This window comes from Anopheles aquasalis, chromosome 2 (genome assembly GCF_943734665.1).
Source record: "Anopheles aquasalis chromosome 2, idAnoAquaMG_Q_19, whole genome shotgun sequence".
In the NCBI taxonomy this organism is placed as follows: Eukaryota; Metazoa; Arthropoda; class Insecta; order Diptera; family Culicidae; genus Anopheles; species Anopheles aquasalis.
The window spans coordinates 14,035,001-14,057,500 of NC_064877.1; the positions used below are offsets into that span (position 1 = coordinate 14,035,001).

General features: G+C 47.1%; 5 protein-coding genes across 14 annotated transcripts in view; 1 reads left to right on the forward strand and 4 right to left on the reverse strand.

Annotated features, from left to right (window-relative positions):
• LOC126572633 (complexin) overlaps positions 1–3,293 on the forward strand; it is a 137,836-nt gene extending 134,543 nt beyond the window's left edge. For all 10 annotated transcript variants that reach the window (XM_050232086.1, XM_050232084.1, XM_050232081.1 and 7 more), the window contains one exon: positions 1,978–3,293. In XM_050232086.1, the coding sequence (XP_050088043.1) occupies positions 1,978–2,051 (74 nt within the window). In that variant the 3' untranslated portion in view covers positions 2,052–3,293. The remainder of the gene's footprint in view (positions 1–1,977) is intronic.
• Positions 3,294–15,448: 12,155 nt separating this feature from the next.
• On the reverse strand, positions 15,449–16,597 carry LOC126572630 (uncharacterized). Its single transcript, XM_050232077.1, has one exon. The coding sequence runs from the start codon at positions 16,514–16,516 to the stop codon at positions 15,515–15,517; it is 1,002 nt and encodes a 333-aa protein (XP_050088034.1). The 5' UTR covers positions 16,517–16,597; the 3' UTR covers positions 15,449–15,514.
• Positions 16,598–16,755: 158 nt separating this feature from the next.
• LOC126572631 (uncharacterized) lies at positions 16,756–17,833 on the reverse strand. The gene has a single exon (XM_050232078.1). The coding sequence runs from the start codon at positions 17,725–17,727 to the stop codon at positions 16,822–16,824; it is 906 nt and encodes a 301-aa protein (XP_050088035.1). The 5' UTR covers positions 17,728–17,833; the 3' UTR covers positions 16,756–16,821.
• Positions 17,834–18,065: 232 nt separating this feature from the next.
• On the reverse strand, positions 18,066–21,761 carry LOC126572615 (uncharacterized). Its single transcript, XM_050232055.1, has 2 exons — positions 21,665–21,761; positions 18,066–21,601 (listed from the first exon to the last, which is right to left on the reverse strand). The coding sequence occupies exon 2, from the start codon at positions 21,554–21,556 to the stop codon at positions 18,107–18,109; it is 3,450 nt and encodes a 1,149-aa protein (XP_050088012.1). The 5' UTR covers positions 21,557–21,601; positions 21,665–21,761; the 3' UTR covers positions 18,066–18,106.
• A 179-nt stretch (positions 21,762–21,940) lies between these two features.
• The window catches only part of LOC126572620 (ATP-dependent RNA helicase SUV3 homolog, mitochondrial), a 2,576-nt gene continuing 2,016 nt past the window's right edge, over positions 21,941–22,500 (reverse strand). The window contains exon 3 of the mRNA XM_050232062.1: positions 21,941–22,500. This exon is cut by the window's right edge and continues 979 nt beyond it. Within this exon, the coding sequence (XP_050088019.1) occupies positions 21,981–22,500 (520 nt within the window). The 3' untranslated portion in view covers positions 21,941–21,980.

Below are 22,500 nucleotides of genomic sequence, written 5' to 3' on the forward strand. Positions count from 1 at the left end.
TTACTCAGCTGTGCTGTTTGTAAGGATGTGTTGATAACCAATGCTCCAGTGTACACGTGCGTCAATTACAATTGTCTATCTTCTCTTACTCTAACAACATGTCATCAACTCTTCATTTGTTCTTTTACGAAAGCATTCCCTGTTTTATCTATCTCTTTCCCTAAAATGCTCAATCATTCTCTGTCGTCCTTTTTTTGCTGCACCACTATTCACTACTTTGTTCAAAGAAAGTGCGAACCCATGTTCTGATAGGTGCAACCCATCTATCGATAGTGAAATCAGCATTTTCAAAGGTCCTTCGTGCAGCACGATGAAAGAGAACGAGAATATTTTGGCCAAAAAGCAACGGTTATGCGCAGCTAACGGTTAGACGATGTTACACTAGCTGTACATGGCAGCACTTTCTTTGAAAGTGATTCTCCGAAGCTTCCGGTCCATCTTGATCTCCAATATCTTTCTACTTTCTACCGGCAGTCCGTGGATCTCGCTTCCGTTCCGGTTCTATCTTTTGTTTTCCCGGGTGTTCCTACCATTCCGTAACCGTCTGCCACGCGTCTGCACTACTTCCTTAGCCTCCTTCTACCGCTCAACCATCATGAGTAGTTGCATCATCATCATCATCATCATCATCGTCGCTGTTTAGATGTAATCATGTAGAGTTTTCCTATCGCTCTGCACTCTTTAAGGCCTACTTCACGATTCACCACCACCACCACCACCGATCACTACCCACCACCAACTTACCACCACTAACATACCTGAACCTCGAAACGCAAGTTACATCGACAAACACACTCTACAGTGAAGGGTTTCAGCAAAAGCAAAAGTAACATTAATCATGGCCACCAAACATTGCCAGTGCTATCGACAGCTATCGTATCAGCGAAGCGAAGTTTGAAGGTTATGTTTGCACTCGACTGCACGTTATTCGCACTCAGGCGACCAATGATCGATGCAAAAATGATGTCGCACCAAGTGATGCGATGGGTATCGGTGGCGCAAACATAACACTTCCGCACGCAGGACACTAGAACACTTAAAATGCAGGCTACGGGCAATCACTTCACAGATCACGGTCGAATGGTGGCGCCACCATTTGCCTGATGACACTCGGTTAATCGATTGACACCATCAATTGTACACCACTCGCGTGCCCCTGGCCCTATGGTCCTGGCATCCGGACTGATTGCTATCTGTCACTCCTTTGACACACACGCTATTCTCTATTTAACGGCCATCAGTGCCAACAGCAGCAGCAGCAGCAGCAGCAGCCACTCGCTACAGAACACACTTATTGCTACACTTGAGCAAAGTTGGTTATCAAACGAGGCCTTCTCGAGAACGGCGCCACGTTAATGGTGGGCGCAAAGGCGAACTATATGCATTGACAACACATGACACCCCCTTTTACAATCTGTATGTCACAACTCACATGACCTCTGGCTCTCCATGGTGACGCCAGCCGTCGATACTAGGTCGATACTATTGATCTGTATTCTTGTTATTGTTGTCTCGCTATCTCTCTCTCTCTTTTATTATCTCTCTGTCTATCTCTGTATAGCTGTGTAACGTATAAACATTACTTATTGTCACCTTATGAAAGACCACAAACCAAACGAAAAATCTCGTGTGTCTCGTTTTCTCGCTGCTCAACGCATCCCGATCAGCTTGTGTTCTATTTGTTCTCTTTGTCTCTCTCTCTCTCTCTCTCTCTACTTCACTGTCTCTATCAATCTATCTCTCTATTTGAAAACACACCAGAACTTCCTCTAATAACCGTAACCACTGGTCTGGCTTCCGGAGTGAACGAAGCCACACCGTTGTCTGGGTCTGGGTCTCCGCTGGCCTCGGTTTGTCTAACGATAAATATGTTTTCTTTCTCTTACCTCTCTTTCGCTCGCCTGTGCGCCTGGGCTCTACCGCGACTACTTACTAACATCCCAAAAACCATCATCGTCGTCTTTGTCGACGTCACAGAGTTGAAAAACTCCATAGAGACGCAGGTGAACGAGATCAAGACGCAGATCGAGGGCAAGTGCTCGCTGCAGTGATTGTGCAGCACCGCACCGTACACCGCAACACTCCACAACCAACCAAGTATTCAACCATGTTTGACATCAAAACAATACCGAACCAACACACACAGGCACGCTGTGCATCCACTTCCGTTAGTAGCAGCAGCAGCAGCAGCAGCAGGAACTCGGCGCAGGAACGGGGTTGGCCGGTCTTCAATCGCAATCGACGCTCCATCGACGCGTACAGCGTTCAGTCAAGGCTGACAGGTGGATGGCCATCGTTCCGTCATCGTTTGCTTCCGCCGTAAAACCATCCGAACCGGCGGACGGCGCCAGTACCGGCGAAGGATGCTTCAGCAGCGCCGCAGGAACCGGAACCCAACGTCTGAAACATCTGAAAACCAGCTACCAGCGGATCTTGCGGAATGGACGTGCCGCCGTGCCGTGTGTTTGTGTTCACCATTGAGCACACATCCCATATGAGCATACAAAAGCATACATTCACAAACATACACACGGACACATGTAGACACCGACGCAGAGACACCGGAGGACAGTCATCTTTCCCCACCCCCGGGCGGCTCATCTCCGCCAGCCGGTCAGCCAGGTCGGTCTCGCATTTCTGCAATTGCTGGCCACGCCTGGCGTACGCCTGAGAAAAAGGGTGGGGGGGGGGGGGGGTGAGCATTCCATCACCACGTAGTAGTTGTGAGTAGTCAGTACGCCAATAGGGTGGGAGAACAGGCAGAGTAATAAAGAAAATATTCAAAAAATTGTTAAAATTATTAGGAGCTCTTTGAGAAAGGACGACGAACATTAGTAGCAAAGAGTAGCAATGGGGAGAAAGAGAGCGAAGAAAGGCAGGAAGGCGAAAGAAGATAGAGAAGATAAAAAAAAATTAGAGAAAGCAAAAAGTATAAAGTAATGAGCCACGTAAAGTAAGTGAAGAGAGAGAAAAAAGAAACATTAAACATTACATCAGGCAACAAGTAAGCAAAAATTGTGATTAATCTCAAAACAAAAAGCAAACACACATACATACATACATACATACACACATACACTTCGGAGCTAGTGGCGAACAAAGGGCGAGAGTGAAAGAAGAAAGAAGCGGGCGGCAGCAGGACGCCCCATATTATATACATGAAAAAATGGGACGGGAACGGTGGTGCAGCAATGCGACAATTACTTAAAAAAAAAACGAAGACATAAAGCAGCAGCATTAAACACTAGGACAAAAAAGAAGGAGCAGAACCAGAGTAAAGGTATTACACATGCGTCGTTACACACCACGAACGTTGCGCGTTGCGTGCGTTGCGTGAAGCGTTTCCGTTACACAATCCCGTTACGTTTGAGTAGGGCTCAAAAGGGCGGCGTGGTTCAGGTTCGGTTCAGTTGGGCAGCAGGTGAGATGCGCGATCTGTAGTGGAGGCATCTTTGCAGCGGTTGTTTGCCCCCGGCCAGCACAGTGATAGCGCCATGATGATGATGATGATGATGATGATGATGATGATGTTTCTCTGTCTACCAACGCTACCAACTCTACCAGCGATCGGTTTCAATGCGTTGTTGCGTGCTGGTTTCGGAACAGAACAGAAGAATGTGTTGCCCACAGACACACAGATAGACACATCACACGCGATCACCACCCTTTTCGCTCGCTATCACTGTTGAAGCCTCTCTCTCTCTCTCTTGCAATCCCTTTTTTCCTTGAGTAATGCTCGATGCCAGTCTGCTGTGCACTGTTCAGCCCTTGACGGCAGTGCGATCTCTTCTTTCCATCAATCTACTAAGCCACTGGTGGTGCTTATGATCCATTTGTGATACTATTTCGGCTCGTGAGCGTATCGATGCTTACAAAACAATTTCCAACAGAAAAACTATAGATTGGTTACCATTCATCGAGGGCTATGATCGTGCTTATTGTTGCCACTTGAATACTATGATACTTTAATTCCAAACCGATCCAAATCGAGGATCCTCGGCCCAGCAGGAACAGAGACAGAGAGAGAAAGAGAGAGAGAGAGAGAGAGAGTCGGTGATGGTAACGCTGGTGCCACACCTTCGCTGCAATATCCGTTTCCATGGTTCATGCTCTCGCTTCCTTCTTGCATCTTTCAAACCTATTCTCAAAGGAGCAAAGGAGGCAATAAGGAAGAGGCACGTGGTTTTTAACTTTAGCGAAGAAAAAGAAGAAGGAGAATAAGACGATGATGAGGAAGAAGGAGAATCGACAGATATACAACCGGAGATGATGCAGTTTGAAAACAAACATATAATCTCAACCGAATAGAAGCAGAAATGACAAAACACAAACACAAACACTGGCCAAACACGAAAGATGCACTCACTGTTGCAGGCGTTAGGCTTCACGACGGGAGCAAAAATGAACAGGAAACCAATAAACAAAACCCCAATTCATCACAACAACAACAACAACAACAACAAAATACCCAACTAGCGTTAGGCAGGATGGCCAGGCACAACATTGAACATTGAAATCTGCATATAAACAGCATTCGTAGATGAACCGAACCCCGCGTAAGTAGAGCAAGAGCAGAGAGAGAGAGGCAGAGAGATTGGATAATGTACATTTAGAAGCGAAGAGCCAGCACACATCACGGGTGGGGTTGGAGCAACAACAACAAAAAAAAAACAAAACAAAAGCAAAGAAAACAAAAACCAAAACGCGTTTAGCATATTATTAAATTACAGTTAGCTTGAAATTCGTTGAAGTTTAAATATGATGAAATGGAAATGTGCGGAGTGCGAAAATGGAGAATGGGAACGCGATGAAGAACAATAGGAGAAGAACAAACAAGAACAAAAAAACCAGAAACCCAATAAAACCTTAAGCAACCCTGATGGGAGCGATGGCGGGACAAACGGGGACCGAAGAGACGATCTCAGCGGGCCGGGAGTTTTACCACCACTACCACAGCTACACAATCAGACATCAGACAACCGGACCGTTACTAAAAACTGCCAACAGGTTCAGGCTGTTACCCTTCTCCTTCTCCCCACTAATGGCCTGCACCCAAAAGGTCAGGACGAACGGCAGACGAAGCCCACCTGATGCAGACCTCTGATCGTGGAATGGCACGCGGATCGCGGATCGATTGTTTGCTCAGTGAATCTTAGCCATGTAGTAGGAAACCAGTACACTTTGCGCCACTTTTATTACTCCATTTGCTATCCTGAACAAACGCTAGTGGAAGGCCATGGTGAGAGCCAGGGTGCCGCTTATCTGGTCAGCGTTTTCTGCTTCTCTTATCCGCTCTGCTCATTACCGGAATCGTTTTCGATGTGCGGTAGTGTCCCGCTGGTACTTTTAGTATATTCTTGTTGTGTGTATCTGTGGGTCAGTGTGAATGTGTGTGCGTGTGTTTGCTGTGTGTTCAATCACTATCTTTCTACTCTTCACTCTCTATCCAACTCTCACTCTCTCTCTGTCTAGCTGTCGCCAATTTCGTTGCATCTCGCATTGCGTCTGTTAAGCGTTGAATGTTTGCGAATGTTGGAGCGAAAAAGCAGCTACCTTTGATTTCCATCAGCCATCACCAACACACATTTACCACCACCGCCACCACCCATCCCCATCAGGTAAACAAGGAAAGGAAAGGAAAGAAAGAAGGAAAAGAAAACATCGAATCGAGTGGCAGTGCTTTTTCAAGTGCACTTCCCAACAATACGAGAGAATGGGAGAACGTAGAGCATCTTTCGAACAATGGTAAACCGCGCAATGCGGCGGAAGCGGGAATGGTAGACGAAAACAAAGCTTGCAAAACCTGGTTGCAACATGAGTGATACATAAGTAAGGGTATATTGTTTTGATGTCGAATACTAGCTCAATATTATAAAAAAGAAAAAGAGGTTAAACAAATCAAACAAACTTCGTGGCGGATCACACGTGGCTATCCGCTCTTCAAGCGCTTTCTCTCACCCCACTCCCTCTCTCTCTCTCTGTCTGTCTCTCTGTCTCCCTTTAGCCCGTTGATCTTTTCTTCGCTATTTCTTTTCGCCAACCACACGCCTTTCTATCACTGCCTGATAGCTTACGAACTGCTTGAGGCATCTTTCTGTTGATGGAAGTGATCTTCGTGATCGTTCTTCGTCAAATCCATTTGGGCTCTTGCCATGCTGTTTTCCTCCCACTCCCAATCTTCACGTGTTGTACCCGGAAAACCTTCGGAAGAGGGAGCGGGCGCAATCACGCACCACGCGAGCACGCTGATGCAATTTGATGTCGTGTTGAATGAATTATTAACCGTATTGGTTTTCCGTTCGTTGATAGTTGATACAATAAATGTGTAACAGAGCAATAACATAACAAAACGTTCTCCAGAGCCGCGCGCGGTTTGTGAAACGGAACGGAAGAAGTATAAAAATAAAGATAAAAACCGAAAATATGAAGAGCGAAAGAAAGGGAGCAAAACCAAAAGCAAAAAAAGAAACAGTGATGCCAGGACGAGAGATAAAGAGTGTAGCGGAGGGAAAGGATAGCAAACCAAATAAGACAGAACACGCACACAGACACACGTACACACGCAGCATGCCTCTCCGAATTGACTGAATGTCGGTGTTTGTTTTTTTCTTTTCTTCTTTTCTTGTTGATTGGCTACTACACACTTCTCTCTACAGCCTACTAGACTTTAATGCTCTACTCGTTCGTTACTGCGCTCTACACGCTTGTCGCGTGCTCTAACCTCTTTGCTTTATGCTCCGTTCAGTGCTGTGCTGCCGATCTATGAGCAACTCATCTCTGTGTGCTATATACTCTCTACTGTCGCTCCTAAATGTTGTATGTGTGAGTGTGTGTGTGTGTATGTGTGTGTTTGGATGGGTGGTTCAGTGGGGTGGGTGAGGTATGTTGGGTGTGCTAGTAATGTACTGTATCATAGCCATAGCAGCACATATGGAGGAAACAAGTTATTATCTCAATAAAAACTGGTTGACACAAAACTCCCAACCCCAACACACACACATACGCACGCACATACACCTCGATACCACACCCGCACCAACCACCAGCAACAGAATGCGTGGGCGGGGGGATAGTATCGGGTCGATGGAACTCGAAACTCGAAATACAAATAAATCTCCAAACACTCGCGAACGCGAACACGTCTAGGGAGTGTAACGGGGTGGAGGGGGGACGGGGGCGATGGTCTATTACAGTCAAGCGATGCGAAGTAATAAAACTCAATAATCCAGCCGTTGTTGTTACAAGCATAATGCCACATAACTCATAATTGCAGATCGATGTTACATGTTCCCACCCAACTCAAGCCAACGCCTCCCAGGTTCGTCACACACTTGCCACTCACACACCAACACACGCATACAAGGTCACAAGGACACGATTGATTGACGAGATCGATGGACATTAACAATGCGCTCATGCGGTTTATGGGCATTTTCCCGTTTTCCTCCTATATCTAATATCCTTCTCACCTGTAATACCTGCGCGTTTGCGGTAATTTGCTTCAACGACACCCGATAGTGTACCCGAGTTTCACCACCAGCAATTGTAAAGGCAAACTGTGTAGATCCAACCGGGGCCACTCGCCGCGCCACTTCTCAATACACATGAAAGAAACACCACGACGAACGGACGGACGTCGGTGCAATGAATTTAAAGTGGGTGTGTTAAGCGAGTGAGCGAACGAGTTGCAAAAGCGTGTTGTGTAGTAACAAATTAGAAGAACCAAAAGAAGAAAAAAAAAACAAACCAAAGCCCGGGTTACGTGAGCAACAAGCATAACCGATAAAAAGCGACAAATAAACGGCCGACGAAACGGGCGACAGTGGTTGCCCTCTTTGTCGGTCCTTTGTTGAAATCCGATTCGATTCTGGTGACAGTCCACTGGTGGCCACCTCTTCACTACTCTCTCTTTTTATCTCTGTCTTTGCTATTTGATCCCTGGTTGTCCTCTTCTATGCTTTCTTTGCGTTTTAGTTATTTGAGATTTGTTGTTTTCACCTCAATTTACTCTTCTTCTTCTTCGACTTTTTCTTCTATTCTTCTTTCCTTTCTATCTCAAACGGCTTGATCCACCACGGGCCGTACGGTTGTGCATGAAAGTAAGTACTCTGACTCTGACCACCTCTGCTGTTCATCCTTCCTTCTTTCTTCCTTCCACTCGCTCCTTCGCACGCCTGTACGCAACGAAACCAAACAGCATCCGCATACACTTGCAGCCAGATACATCACGCGATCACGAAAACACATCCTTTCACTGTAAGCTAAGCGCGTTCCACTTTACCAAACACTCTCGCTCCCCCTTTTGCTATTAAGCCGTTTCCCCCCTAGAACCTCTACTCTCACACTCTTTCTCTCTTTAAATAATAAAACGAAACTATATATACTTATATACATATATAAATACATAACTCTATTTAAACATGCATACATATATGAACATATTTAACACTACTATCTGCAAAGCAAGGGCACCTGCAAGGTGCCGGTGAATCGAGAGGAAGCAGCTCACCAGCACGCGTTCATTCACTCTTACTCGGATAGGGACTAGGCAATCGGCGCATCCGTTGTGTCGCTATTTCACTCTCTCTATCTCTTGGCGCAGTCTACGTACATACATGCACACATACAATGACACACATACACAACTGTACACACACCCAGACACACAACAATTTTTCACGCACCACACACCAGCATCTGGAAAAAGCTTAACAATTGTACGACTCACCACCACCACCACCACCACCATCGTCTCGCCTTGGTTGTGGGGTGGGAAAAGAGGGAACAACCACAACAACAACAGCAACACATGAAAAAGAATCCAACAGCGAAACAGGTGGATGAGCGAAGACCAAGTCACAGGTTGAGCATAAATTCAGCACCCAAAAAAAATACAAACCCACAGCAAGAACAAGAACAAAACAAAAGAGTAGAATAACCGAATACAACTCAATAATTGAATACCCGGTGCATAGAAGAAAAAAAAATGGAGGAAAACAAAAAAAACAACAGCAACAATTCACGAATCATGGAACCGAACGAATCATCCACCCCATCACACCAGAGCTAGGGATACTAACCAAAAACCAAACACCATCATCAAACTCACCACCATCAATCACCAGGCCACGGAACCCGGGGCAGCAGCAGCAGCAGCAGTAGGCAGTCGTTTGTTTAATAATATTGTTGAAATGAAACGGTTTAAATAAAAAGGAAGAAATTCGAAAACAGAAAACTCGTTACACACATTTGACCACCAGAGAAAGGGAAAATAAAGGACCCAACCCAACAGCAACAGAATAAAACGAACCATAATTACACGGGGCCCTGCTGTTAAACCGTTGTGTGCTTTGATTCAGTTTCGTTTGCTTCTCTATCTCGTTTGCTCGGGTCTCGCGGGTTTGCTGCAAGTATTCCGTTCCTTCGTTGGCCATCCCTTCTGCGGACGCATGTGTACGTGCATACAACAACAGACACTGGTACCAGTAGCTGTTCTATCTACTATTGTTTTGTTTACTTCTATTTGCAACTGCTAACTGCGACGTACGCAGCAAAGGATTCATTTACACATTTACCCTTTACGTGGCGTAAGTTGTTTAGACCGCAACACTAGGAAGACTTCTTTATCATTTTCTTTTCAATTTCGTTAACTAATTACAGCATTTCGTTCAAATACCACACATCCACACAAATCTACACATCCCAGACGCCCGTTTCGAGACACATAAACAATGAGCAAAATCGGCGGCGCAGATCGTAGTGACCCGTGGGGGGAATGTAGTGGTCGATTGTTTAAGCACGTTTCCGAACAGAACCCAACAGAACATAAACACAAATGAATGAATTATTTATATAGAGCCCAGTGGCCGGCCAAAACCGGCCACCTGGAGAGAAAGTGGAACAGAAAGCAAATGTGGAAAAGGCGAACGAAGACAAAAGGGCGGCGAAAGGGCAGATATAAGCTACAGCAAATAATCGAGCAATGTGAAACAATATACATGTCAATTACTAAAGCAACCAGAGAGACAAGGGAGTGCGAAGGGAGCGAAGCAAAACAGAAGCAGAGCTACTTGGAGCAGGAGCGATGAACCGGCGGGTGGAGGCCGGCGTGCCCACACATATACATATACAACATTTAACGAAGCATAGAGAACATACAAATGAGCGTGTACGCTAGGGCGTTGTTGTTTAGAGGAAGCTTCCCAACGATACTAGCGACCAATCCGCAAACCCCCCTTCCACATGCGCTTATATTCGTCGTAGTCGAGATAGTTCCAGCATTATCCGTATCGTTAGAACTCGTTTGGACTTTCGTTAAAGCATTGGATTGGATTGACACCCTTTCTTTTTTGGGTCGGTTTTAAAGCCAATCACGGCTAACACCTGCGCGTACCTTACCGATGGAGGCGCACGGTTTTTTTTTAATTTTTTTTTTTTTTACTTTTTGCGTGCTCGCTTGGAGCACGGAAGCTGCCTAATTCCCAACTTCAACACGGTAGAAATTTAGTAGGAAAACCTAAAACAAAAAAGGCGCAGTAAAACCAAGTCCCGCAATTACCATATATTTAGTAATAAAAAAGTAACTAGAAAACGTAGCGTGGAAGTAATTAAAAGCAATAGTAGAGCGAACCCGGTCACAAAGACAAAGCCGTAACGGATAGCGTAACGGAGCAGTTGAATTGTGCAATGTAGAACGTAAGGAACGGCTTGGAAACACGAGATAAGCAATGAGATAGCAGTACCCGCGGTGGAAAGCAGCCGCTACATCACCACAGCGCTGACGGTAGAGTCCGGGACAGCAGGCAGTGACGGGCGGCCACTCCCGTACGACACAGCAGCTCCATGCTAGCAAGCTTTTAACGCTAATCGCACACTGGTTCACATTCTTTCCTTCTCATCCGCGCAGTTAATACGCAATCTTCTGGCACAGTTCCGGTCCACGATCAACCAGCTACCAACACTGTTTGCTAAGCTACGCATACTGGCTTTTCTCTCAGCATTAATGTACCACTCTCTGTACTGTATTTGCAAAATCTCTTAACCACAAACAAAACAAACAACTTACCAGCGTGCACAAAACAACAGGGACATGCTCTGTAGGAGCACTGCAAGGCAGGCCACGAATGTACGAATATCAGGAATCAAGCGCGAGCTGTAGAATGCAAGAATGGAGCCTCCGAATGTCACGCCCGGACGGAACCGCTTGTCCGCTGTCCATACTCAGGCATGGGGCAGATGGGTATGGGAATGCGAATGCGAATGCGAATGGCGAAGATGAAACAACAAATAACAAAACTGAGAAAAACCTTACCGTTTGTTACTGTTATGTGTGCCTATATGTTGTGTGTATCTGTTGGATCTGTGTCTATGTTGCATTTTTCTATGTCGTTGTCGTTGTTCTTAAACCACTGGTGGTTCGTTGTTCATTACCTCTTTTTGGTACTCGATGTTATCTGGTGTTTGTACTCTATTGTACTCTTTTTCTTTCTATGCATTCTCTATTGTTTTGATAATTTCATGTGCTGATGGTTAGTATATTTTGTTACTCCCTTATTCCTGTATTATTACGATTTCGTTATCACTTTCTTACTGTTGTTTCAATGTTGTCGAACGTTCCGTTATACAAACCCATGCAGAAGCTGGACTATGCTGGACGTTTCGCGCGAGGGTAAGTAGCTCATATCCGAAAGCTTCTCCATTCTTTCGATGTTCAATGTTCTCGCTGTGCTCCCTGTTGGGGTTCCGTTCTTCTACAATCTACTAGCTCGGTAGCTGGGTGTATCCGTGTCCGTAGCTGGAAAGAAATGTGCCGCTTGTGTGTCAGTCTGTTGGCCATCCATTCTGCCTTAAGTGTTCTTCTTCAGGATGTCGTTGGCTGCTCGCTTCTTGTTGTGATCGCTACTAGGTTAAAAGAAGTCTTATGAGTGTAATGTCAGTGACTCTCGATGGATTCATTTTTAGCTGCATTTCTCCTGCAACGTGCTTTACACTCTATCTGCTACACGTTTGTCGATTTGCTGGGCAAACAAACGATTGCACGCGCGCCAAGAGCACCGAACTGATGTCCACGCGGTGGCCGATGGTCATCAACCAACCGTGCCCGTTTGAGATCACCAAGAACGAACCATGGAACCTGAACAGAGCGTAACAACGAATGGTCTGATAGTTTAAGTTAGAGTTCACCCTGTTTACTGCGAGGCAGTAGGCAGCCCCGTGGAAAATGGTGCCACCGAGCGCTCCCATCTGTTTTACGTCGTAGATCGCCACACAGCTGGCGCACACACAATGGCGGACGGTAGTAGGCAAAACTAGCAAATATACAAATTACAACGTAGCAATGGTTTTAATCCGAACGTTATCACTAGAAGCATTAGTAGCGTGTAGTAATCGGCGTTGCAAGACAAGCAAGTGGGCGCCCGTTTTGGAGCGTGCTGGCCTGCTGGCACCGCCACCGCACTGGCAGCGGCCGTAACACACAAAAGCAATCATTTTAGCATAGTCAATGCGACTCCAGAGAGCGAAAACGCAGACAAAGGGGGAGGGAAATTGTAGCAAAAAATCATATCCCACCCAAAAAGCGGGGATAACTGAAGATGACGTTGTTGCTGTGTTCCAAGTGCCCCGGGGTACGCTACGTCACAGAAGAAACTGCGAGCTTTCTCCTTGCTCCCCCACTAGCTACTGCTCCCTCGCACCGGGGGGAGGGGAGTTTACAATCGACACGCACGCCTAACGTTCACATCTGTGTTTCATTCGAAAAATCCGATAACAAAATAATGATGTCCTGTTATGCTCCTGTTACACCACCTCCCACCAACCTGTTCTTCTCACTCCACTGTGTGGGGCATGACCGGGGCGAGTTTTATGCACAACCCGCTTCCAAAGAAGCTACTAACAACGATGCATATTTGGGTATATTTGTAAGCCGATTGTAAAAACAAAGAACCCCTGAATAGTGATAGGCAATAGTAATGCTGCGAAAATGCGCGCTTTTAACCACACAGAGGCCCCCACACAGCACAGGTATCGCCATGCGGTACCAGCCAAGGTGGAATATGCTAAAAAGTCTGAAGAGAAAGCATCCAGTTAGGATAGCGAGGCTTGACGACAGCGGGTGGAGCGGTAGTTCACAAAAAAAAAGAAAAGAAAAAGCTTCATCTACAGAGAGCCCATGCCCAGGAGAGTAGTCATAAGTAGTACAAGGTGAAAGGAGGTACTGTGTATGGAAGTGAACGAGCGAGTTGAGATGGACCCCGGCAAACCGAAACCTCAGATTTACTTGTAACGCACCATGTAACCGGGTGAAGTAGTAGCAAGTCAACTTTGACCCTTACATACCACGCGAATGCAGTTATTGTTGATACATTTATATACCAATACACAAGGAGCGCCATTAGGGCACCTCTAGCCACTAACCTGCGCAAAGTGTTCGCATATATACCGTACTGCGAGACGCATCTTAAACCCGACCTCGATTGCAATGAAGATGCACTGTCCTTGGAAGCGCCGCTCCCTAGCCACGGATCGTATGTCAGGGTCGGGACGCCGTCTTGACGACGCGATCATCAAGTGGCAGTGGAGCGATCGCTACAGACATCGCAAAAGATTGCATCGCGAGGATCAACCAAGCAAGACCAGCTCGACTGACTTTGAACGACCACTACGAATGCCCTTATTGCTTTATGTGTTGCCTTAGTTACTGATTAGCTCTTTTGTTTCTTCTCCGGACACAGTAGAATCTCGCCTACCAGATGCGTCTCGGCGGACGGTGATACCGACTTTGGCCGACATTCCAAGGCACCAGCATCCATCTAATGATTGCAGCGCACGTAGCACTGAGCACACAGGACACACAGTAGTTCTAGTTTTAACGCGGTGTCAGTTGATAACATTGTACACCACCTGCGGTGATCGTATTTCGTAGAAAAAGGCCAGGCCAATCGAGGAAGTTCTTTACAGTAAAAACAGAATTTAAAAGTTGCTGTTGACTGGTGGTGATCATGCTTTGATCATATATAAAGTTAGTTGCGTGGCACGGACAGTGGTCAAAGTTGCGAAGTATCTTCTTCTTCATGTACCATTACCGCGGTTTCCTGTTTCCTGTGCCCACCTAAAACTCACCAAATCCATCACCAAAAGCACCTCTAGGTATTACGTACTTGCATAGAACTGTACCCTATTCTTGTTGTGTAAGCCAACTACACCATTCATCGAATTGAGTAATAAAAATCAAATGCCATATCGACGATCTGCGAGACCTTTGCTTCTACCGAGAAAGTGAGTTCAGTTCGATTAGTACGGTACAGGTGTAGTGTGAGTTGCGTTTTCGTTTCGTTCGTACAAACGTTTATTATAAAGCAAAAATACTGTGTACACAGTCAACAGACGTTATCTGAATTTTCATTGATTTCTTTGTGAATTTTCATCTAATTCAGACCTGAATTCCTTAAGTCCTTCCTCATTGACGGCACGCTGTCTTTCCTTCGAGCGAACATTACAAGGCACTGAGTGTAAGGTTCTCACCTGCAACTTCCTCGCAACAACACGTTATGTAGCTGCCATTAACATGCTCATCGCTTATGTAAAAATAAAAGGATACCGAACAGAAACTCATTAACATTCAGATGCCGGCTCTTTCAACCCATTAGGATCAATAGCGATTATTGCGTCTGTGAATATATCCATGATTTGCAATATCGCCTTTGCCTGCACCACTGGACAGCGCATATTTCGCACAGACTTGGCAAAGTTGCGATACATGAGCTCTGTCGCATATGGATCCGCGTTCGATCCCTGTTGCGCCACCGTTGGCTCCGTTAATTCCTTACGAGATTCCCGCGGAAATCTCGCCTTAGGTTGCAAATGTCTTTCGAGGAACTGCATCGGTTTCCATTTTTCCATCAGCTTCAACGCACGGTCCTTGGGCGTCTTGGAGTTCCCTCTTTGCCTCAAGTACCGCACGTATTTGTCTCGAAGCAATTTCCACTTCTGTCTGACGACGATCGCTAGAATAGCAACGAAGCAACGTTATAGCCAGTCCAGTGTGCCGGAACGCAGCGGTGAATCAACTTACTTTTCATTTTAACATCGGACGCTATGCGCTTCCAAGCGTTATCCCTTTCAGTTCTATTTTTATACATTCCATGGGATTTATCGTATAAAAATGGGTAACTTCGTACATGCCGTATAATTTCCTTTGAGATTTGATACATTTTACGGTCACTTTTTGTTAGAAATTGTTTGTTGATAACGCGTCGATCTTCGGCAAATCCTGGACGTGAAACGTTCAAAGGATTCTGCTTACCGTATCCCGGCTCTTATATGGCTTGTTGATAGGACATTTTTTTGTCAACAAATTACCTCCTGATTTTCGAATCGACCGTTCACTTAAATTGTTTCGCACTAGAAATACTGACGCTTCGTCTTATCAAGATTAAAAAGCGATAAATGAGAGAAATTCATCGTTATTTATTTGTACGCAAGCATCGATTATACACAATTCACATACAGCGTATTACCACCACGGTTTAACTTGCTCGTCAGGCTCGCTTTCACTCGCACTCTCCTCACTTATCATCGATATATCAAGAGTTACCTCTGGGTCGTTATTTTCGCTCTCCAAATACATGCGCTTTTTCCGTCTCATTGTAGCCTTTCTCTTCCTGTTGGCATCGGGCTTCCAGTTCTTCACGACCTGATAGATTACTTCCGCCGCCTCCCAATACGTTAGCTTGAGGTCCGAGTAGCGAGCGGTGCGGTACAGCAGGTTAATCGTATTTTTATAATTTTTGATTGGAATTTTGTTGCTCGTTTTACCGGCCCAGCAGCACTGCGCAATGAAGAGACGGTCAAAGAACTTCTCCGCAAGCTGCAAACAAGCGGTCCGGCCGCCCCCTTCCAGATAGCCCACGGCTTTGATCACGGACAGGATGAACGCTTTATCGGCGGCCTTCGCTTCCAGCTCCTCCAGCTCGGCCAAACTCTTCACTTGCGAGAACGGCATCGGTGGCTTAATGATCGGCATTGCGTACGGCGTTTCGCTCTTCTTGATCAACTTTAGCGCCTTCTGTACCAGTGCGTAAACGGATGGGTCGAGCGAGGACAGCGACAGACAGTCGCTGCCACCTTGCTGCCCCTGGTCCGCCTCTTCCGAGTCGGTTAACGGTGGTGTCGAGGCACTGCGCGCCATATCCGCTTCCAGCAGGAGTTCCGTCTCGCTGGGTACATCCGGAAGCTTGACGATGCCCATGGATTTCTCCAGTTCGGCGATCTCCGACATCACTTGTCTCACCAGGCTGGTAATTTCGGCGGCGTGCGAATTGGTCTGCTCGGTCTGCTGATCCCGATAGACCAACGCTGGACTGTCTGCGGCTGGAAACGGTTGCGCTGTTTGCTGTTGGATGGTGAACTGTTGCGGTGCTTGCTGCTGGAGTGTAAACTGTTGCCCTCCGGTGCTGGTGGGCACTATCTTTATGATGTAGTTGCCCGTGAGGGGCTGTACGTTCTGTCCAGACATGATTACCAGTTGTTAAGCGATGGGAAAATAGAAGGATGTCCCGAGAAGAATGGAACCGTTTTACTGGGAAGGTACTTGAGATTCGCGTCCACGCAGTTGGCTGTTTGTAAACAATACTGTGACGTCAGAACGAAGGAACGATTTTATCTAGAGCAGTTTTTTTCAAGTTTTGTTTTACAACAATTATTTGAATAAAACACATTTTCAAACTAATGAACAGCGCTTCAGAGAAAATACCGCAGATTCTACGTTTATTTGACCTATTTGTACGGTTGTGCTCAGTTAATCTACCAACCATAATGTCCCTATGTCCACCATGGCACCGCAACTTCCTCGATTTCACTTTCGCTAACCACGGTCTCTTCGATTACGATGCTCTGATCCAGGTGTTCCTCTTCCTCGCCAATGTCCTCTGTAGTCTCAGGACATGCGTCCTGTTCCTCTTTTTTCCTTATTTCCACCAAGCAAGATTGCAAAAACAGCTCCGTGTCTTCCAGCGTAAAGTCCGGGTCAGACCGAAGGATCGTCTCGTGGAAAAGTGCGATCGTGTTGGTGTATTCCGACAGTGGGATCGTCCGCGATTCGGTAGCTTTCTCGTTCGCAAACCAATCACACTGCAACAGGAAGGCCCTTTCGAAAAAGAAGTCCACTATTCGGCAACCAACCACCCGGCCATTTCCCTTGATATCGCCGATCGCCCTCACGACAGGTTTCAGCAGTTTTCCACCGTCCGCCTTTATTTCCAGCCGCTGCAGTTCGATCAAATTCCGCACGGGATTGAACGGCATCGGATGCTTCAGTGTCGGTGGGGTGGTCGCTAGCCATACAACCTCTAGTGCCTTCTGCAATATCGCCTCGACGGTTCCTAGGGCTTTGTCCGTTTCCGTGGCGCTTGGTACAGCTGCGGTTTTTGTAGAGCTTGGATTTAGCAGCTTCTCTACGTTTATCGGCTCCAACGATTCGCTCTCAAGTTTCCGTCTTTTCGCAGCGCTTGGCTGGTCGTCGGTGGTAGTGCCGGGTGGTGCGGTGAACTCTGGGGGTTTGTAAGTTTTGTTTCGTTTCGACCAGACACCTCTTGTGCCGGCTCCTTCGGTTTCGCTTTCCAGCAAGGGATCCGCTGCGGTAGAGTTTGTCATGAAATGCAACGCGTTTTCGATTCTCCTTGTCTCGGCAAACACTTGCCGCACTAACTCATGGATATTCGGGTCCATGATTGTCCAGGTAGGTGCAAAAAATATCCCGCGAAACACCGCAGGATTCCAATTATCCTTCGAAAAACACCATTTCCCTCCAAAATCACGAAACTGTGTTGATGCGGCGCAGCGCGTTGTTGGTGTTTTATCCTGCTCGCACGTAATCGGTGGCGCTGTTCCCACTTTGATCTAGAGCAGTGTGGTCCGGTGAAAAAGAAAGCTAGTAGCCTTTCATACAAATACAACAGAACCGTTAAAATTGGACAATTAATTTACTTATAGGCCACACAAAACTGCCTGCAGACTGTAACTTCGAATAAATTCTTACTATTAAGTTTATTAATTATAGACAACGCGCATAATACCTTAAAGTAATGGGAACCTCAGCGATATCGGTCTACTCAACCACTTCCACTATCTCATAAACCACCGGTTGCACTTCATCGTCGATTTGTACGTAGTGCACAGACTCCTGGCCTACTGTCGTCTCATATTTCTCGTCCTGATGCTCCAGTACGTCGACAGTAGGGTGATAACGGGAGCGCCAATGATTTTTACGCCCGAGCCAATTTTTGGTGGTCGATTTTCTCAGCGATAGTACCGAATGACGATGTTTAGCATTTCGCGTACAGAACATCATGAACTGCCTAAAATCTTCGTACTCAAAGGCCGGATCCGAATAGAGCACCGCGCGGTAGAATAGCTTGAGCGTGTTTTCATAATTTTGAAGCGCTATTTTGCCACTCTTCAAACCCTTCGATACGCCGGACCAGGAACAATTCAACAGAAACGATCGATCAAAGATTCGATCTACGATCTGCAGACACACATTCCGACCGCCTCCCCGTATGGGCCCAACTGCATTGATGAAGGATATGATGACCGCTCGTCGGCTGGCTATCTTCTCAAGCTCTTCTAACTCGGCCAAACATGTTACCGGTGCAAATGGCATCACATTTCGGGCACCGGATGCCATTCGATGCAGCTGCCTCGTTACTAGTCGTTGAATTTTTCGTTTGTGGCCGGTTATTTTAAGTCCTCGTATTTTGCCCCGCTGCTTAGCAATTCTGATGCACCGCTGAAGGAATGCTTTCGTGTCCTCGAGTGAGAATGCCAGATCCGAGTACCGTACAACGCTGTGAAATAGATTGATGGTGTTCTCATACGTTCCAAGGGGAATTTGGTCACCAGTCTCCTTGGCTGCTCGGGTCCAGGAGCACTGCATCAGGAAGGACCGTTCGAAAAACCGATCCACTAGCTCTAGGCATGCAGCACGACCACCTCCCAGGATGCATCCGATTGCTTTCACGACCGAAACGATGAAACTTTGATCCATGGCCTTCGCTTCCAGCCGTTCCAGATCGTTCAAACATTTCACCGTATCAAATGGTTGCACCGGATTGAACTCGACCACCCGGATGATCCTATCGTCAATTGGTTCGACCATATCCACCGGCGGTAAGTCCAGCTCGATCAGTTCACCCTCCGCATCCGAATCGCCAGCAGCCCCTTTAGCCGATTCATTTGCACTTCCCGGTGATACGCCCGTGCTTTTACTTCTTCGCTTCGCAACCGGTTTCCTCATACGGCGGCATTCAAGTCGCTGCTTGGAGTTCTTCATACACGTCCGAAGAAATTGTTTCGCCTGATCGTAAGAAAAATGCAGATCAGACTGACGCACGGCGTGGTAGAACAGCTTGATCGTGTTTGGATAATTCCTCAAGGCTATTTTGGCGCCCAACTTCTCCGCTTTCGGTGTGCTGTTTGGCTCGCCACGTTTCGCTCTCGACGTGCCCGTCCACGAGGCCTGCATCAGGAAGCCACGATCGAAGAAGCGATCCACTAGCTGAAGACACGCTGTCCGTGCCCCTCCTTCGACGGTCTCGATGGCTTTTACGACGCACAGCACGAATGCCTGATCGGAGGCCCGTGCCTCGAGAGCATCAAGCTCGGACAAGCTGCCGACTGGCGTGAACGGCATCGGTGGTCGGTCAACGGTTATACGGCTAAGTTTTAGTGGCTGCTTCTTGGACCGCGATTTGGCGTTGCTGAGGCACCACTGGAGAAAATGTTTCGCTTCTACCAGACCATACTCGAGATCGGAGTACAGCACGGCTCGATAGAACAGGTTGATCGTGTGACTGAATAAGCTCAAGGGTATTCTCCGTGCTTCCCCGTCCCTGCTAACGCCAGCCCACGAGCACTGGGTCAGGAAGTTTCGGTCGAAAAACAGATCCACCATCTGCAGGGCAACGGCTCGGCCTCTTCCATTCACTCGGCCTATCGATCGGAGCACGGAAACGACGAACGATTTATCGGCTGCCTGTTTTTCCAACGCATTAAGCTCGGACAAACACTTGATCGGCGTGAACATTTTCATCGGATAGACCTCTATCATCTCATGCTCCGCATTATCGTTCATCATCGTCCGGTTGGTCTCGTGCTCGACGTCGTGCGCTTCTCTGGCGGCTTCTACGCTCAGCGATAAATCCTCCTCGGAAGTGTAAGAAATGGAAGGATCGAATTGGACCGCTGATTTGGTGGATAAAATTCGGGGCGCCTTACGGATGTGTGGTCCATTCGGAGACGTGATGCCTTGTCTACGCCGCTTGGTAGCCGATTTCCGCAGCTTAAGAAACTCGCGACGTTGAGTGGCGTTCCTAAGGCAGTTGTGCAGGAACGAAGTAGCCTGCTCAAAGGTGAATTCCGGATCCGAGTACAGCACGGTACGGTAGAAGAGGTCTATCGTGTTAATGTAGTTCCGTAGCGCTATCTTTTTCGTCGTCGTGACCTCTGCTGGGGCCTGGTTGGTCACTTTCGATCGCGTGGATCCCGTCCATGAGACGTTCAGTAGGAATGAACGATCGAAAAACTGGTCAACGATTTGCAGACAAACCGTCCGTCCACCGCCTTCTATGTGTCCTATCCATTCGATCACGGGCGTGATGAATGCTGGATTGGCCGCCTTTGACTCGAGCTGCACCAGATCATACAAACACTTCACTAGAGCAAATGGTCGTACAGGTTTGGCCGAAATAGCGAGCATAAGTCGACCGTCAATCTCGCAGCTTTCCTCTTTCATTCTGTCCAGTATGCTTTGGTCGAGCTTCAGGGCCTCAAAGGATTCCTTCTCTCTTCTGTACTCCTGCTCATCCATGGGTGCTTCTTGTATCTCCTCCAGTGTCTCTTGCTCGTCTTGTTCCTCTAACTCTTCTAGCTCCTCTAGCTCTTCTAGTACTTCTGGTTCCTCTTGTATCTCTTGTATCTCTTGTATCTCTTGTATCTCTTGTATCTCTTGTATTTCTTGTATCTCTTGTATTTCTTGTATGTCTTGTATTTCTTGTATCTCTTGTATTTCTTGTATGTCTTGTATTTCTTGTTCGTCTTGAGATACAGATTGTTCCTCTTGTACCTCAAGAACTTCTAGCACATCTGGAATCCTTTGTATCTCTTGCACCTCTTGCACCTCTTGCACCTCTTGCCCCTCTTGTACCACTTGTACTTCTTGTATCTCTTGTTCTTCTAGTGGCGTTTGATCCGCATAGGATTCCTGTTCCTGCATTGGGATTTCGTCGATTACTTCATACTGGTCTTGGGGAAACTCGCCATCAGCTCCCGAGAAATGCTGCGACGGCTCAGCTTTGTAAGCGGATTTATCCGATACGTACTCCGACCTGGGTTCCGCTTCCACTACCAATCCGAGATGTTCGAGCACCGCGCGCATCCCGATTGCGAGATGTTTGACTTCATGCAGCACTTCTTCCACTACAATTTGAATCCTATCCGGCTGTGATACGGATGTATACCAACCCATGTTTGGGTAGGAAGGGTCAACTGCTTGCGCCATAGTTTACAAGCACGCCTCTGAAGGCAGTACACTCACGCGCTAATCCTGCAATCAAAGCGATTAGAACTTGTTCTGGGAGGCGTAATTGATAGCCCCCAAACGACATACCCGATAAGTATTCTGTTCGCGGGAGATTTTAAACTCTTTGGCTAGTTTAGCGTCGATTATAATGCCAGAACCACAAGCCCGTTTTCGCGGCCACCGATATCAAAACAAACCAGAAAAAAAACGAGTTTGACAGTTGGCAGCTGTCTCGCTTACTCTCTTCATGGCTTTCTCTTTCCCTCCAACTGCGATTCGAAAACCCACCGTTATCCTTGGCTTGAACCCGGATACTCAGAGCAAGTAACGAAGCGAGGCTTACACTACCGATACTATTCTGTTCTCTTAGAGGACAGATTTTTAGATTTATTATTGAGGTACTTCACTTCAGTGGTTTCACTCTACTTCCTTTCCGTCGTCCCTTCTTACCACCATCGAACGGGTCGTCATCATCTTCGGAGCGACTGTGATCACTCGCACCATGAGCCGCCTTGCCCGATCGCTTCGCCTGCTGGTCCCACTCGTGTTTCAGTTCCTGCAGCATGGCAGGGGTCAGCAGTCCCTGAGCCAGCAACCGTTCCGTCAACCGACCACGCGTCCCACTCGCACTCGTCTCCCGGTAGTATTTGCTCTTGCGCTGCCGCATCACGAACGAATCCTCATCCGGCGTGTTGGTCGAGACGGCCGTCTCGGAGTTTTTGAGTAGCTTCGTGATCTGGAATACGCCCTGCTGGATGATATCGTCCAGTTCGCGTTGTATGTCGCGCACCAACTTCTCGTCGGGGAACAGATCGGGGAATCGATAGCTCAGCCACAGGTACAGATCGAGCACGTCGAACACCGCCTCGAGGTGCACAAGATCAATGATGGTGCGAGGCAGCTGGAACGGCCAGCCACACTGA

Excerpts from the sequence above, each read along its gene's own strand:
- LOC126572630 (XM_050232077.1), bottom strand. The coding sequence starts at position 16,516 with ATGTCTGGACAGAACGTACAGCCCCTCACGGGCAACTACATCATAAAG.
- LOC126572615 (XM_050232055.1), bottom strand. The coding sequence starts at position 21,556 with ATGGCGCAAGCAGTTGACCCTTCCTACCCAAACATGGGTTGGTATACA.
- LOC126572631 (XM_050232078.1), bottom strand. The coding sequence starts at position 17,727 with ATGGACCCGAATATCCATGAGTTAGTGCGGCAAGTGTTTGCCGAGACA.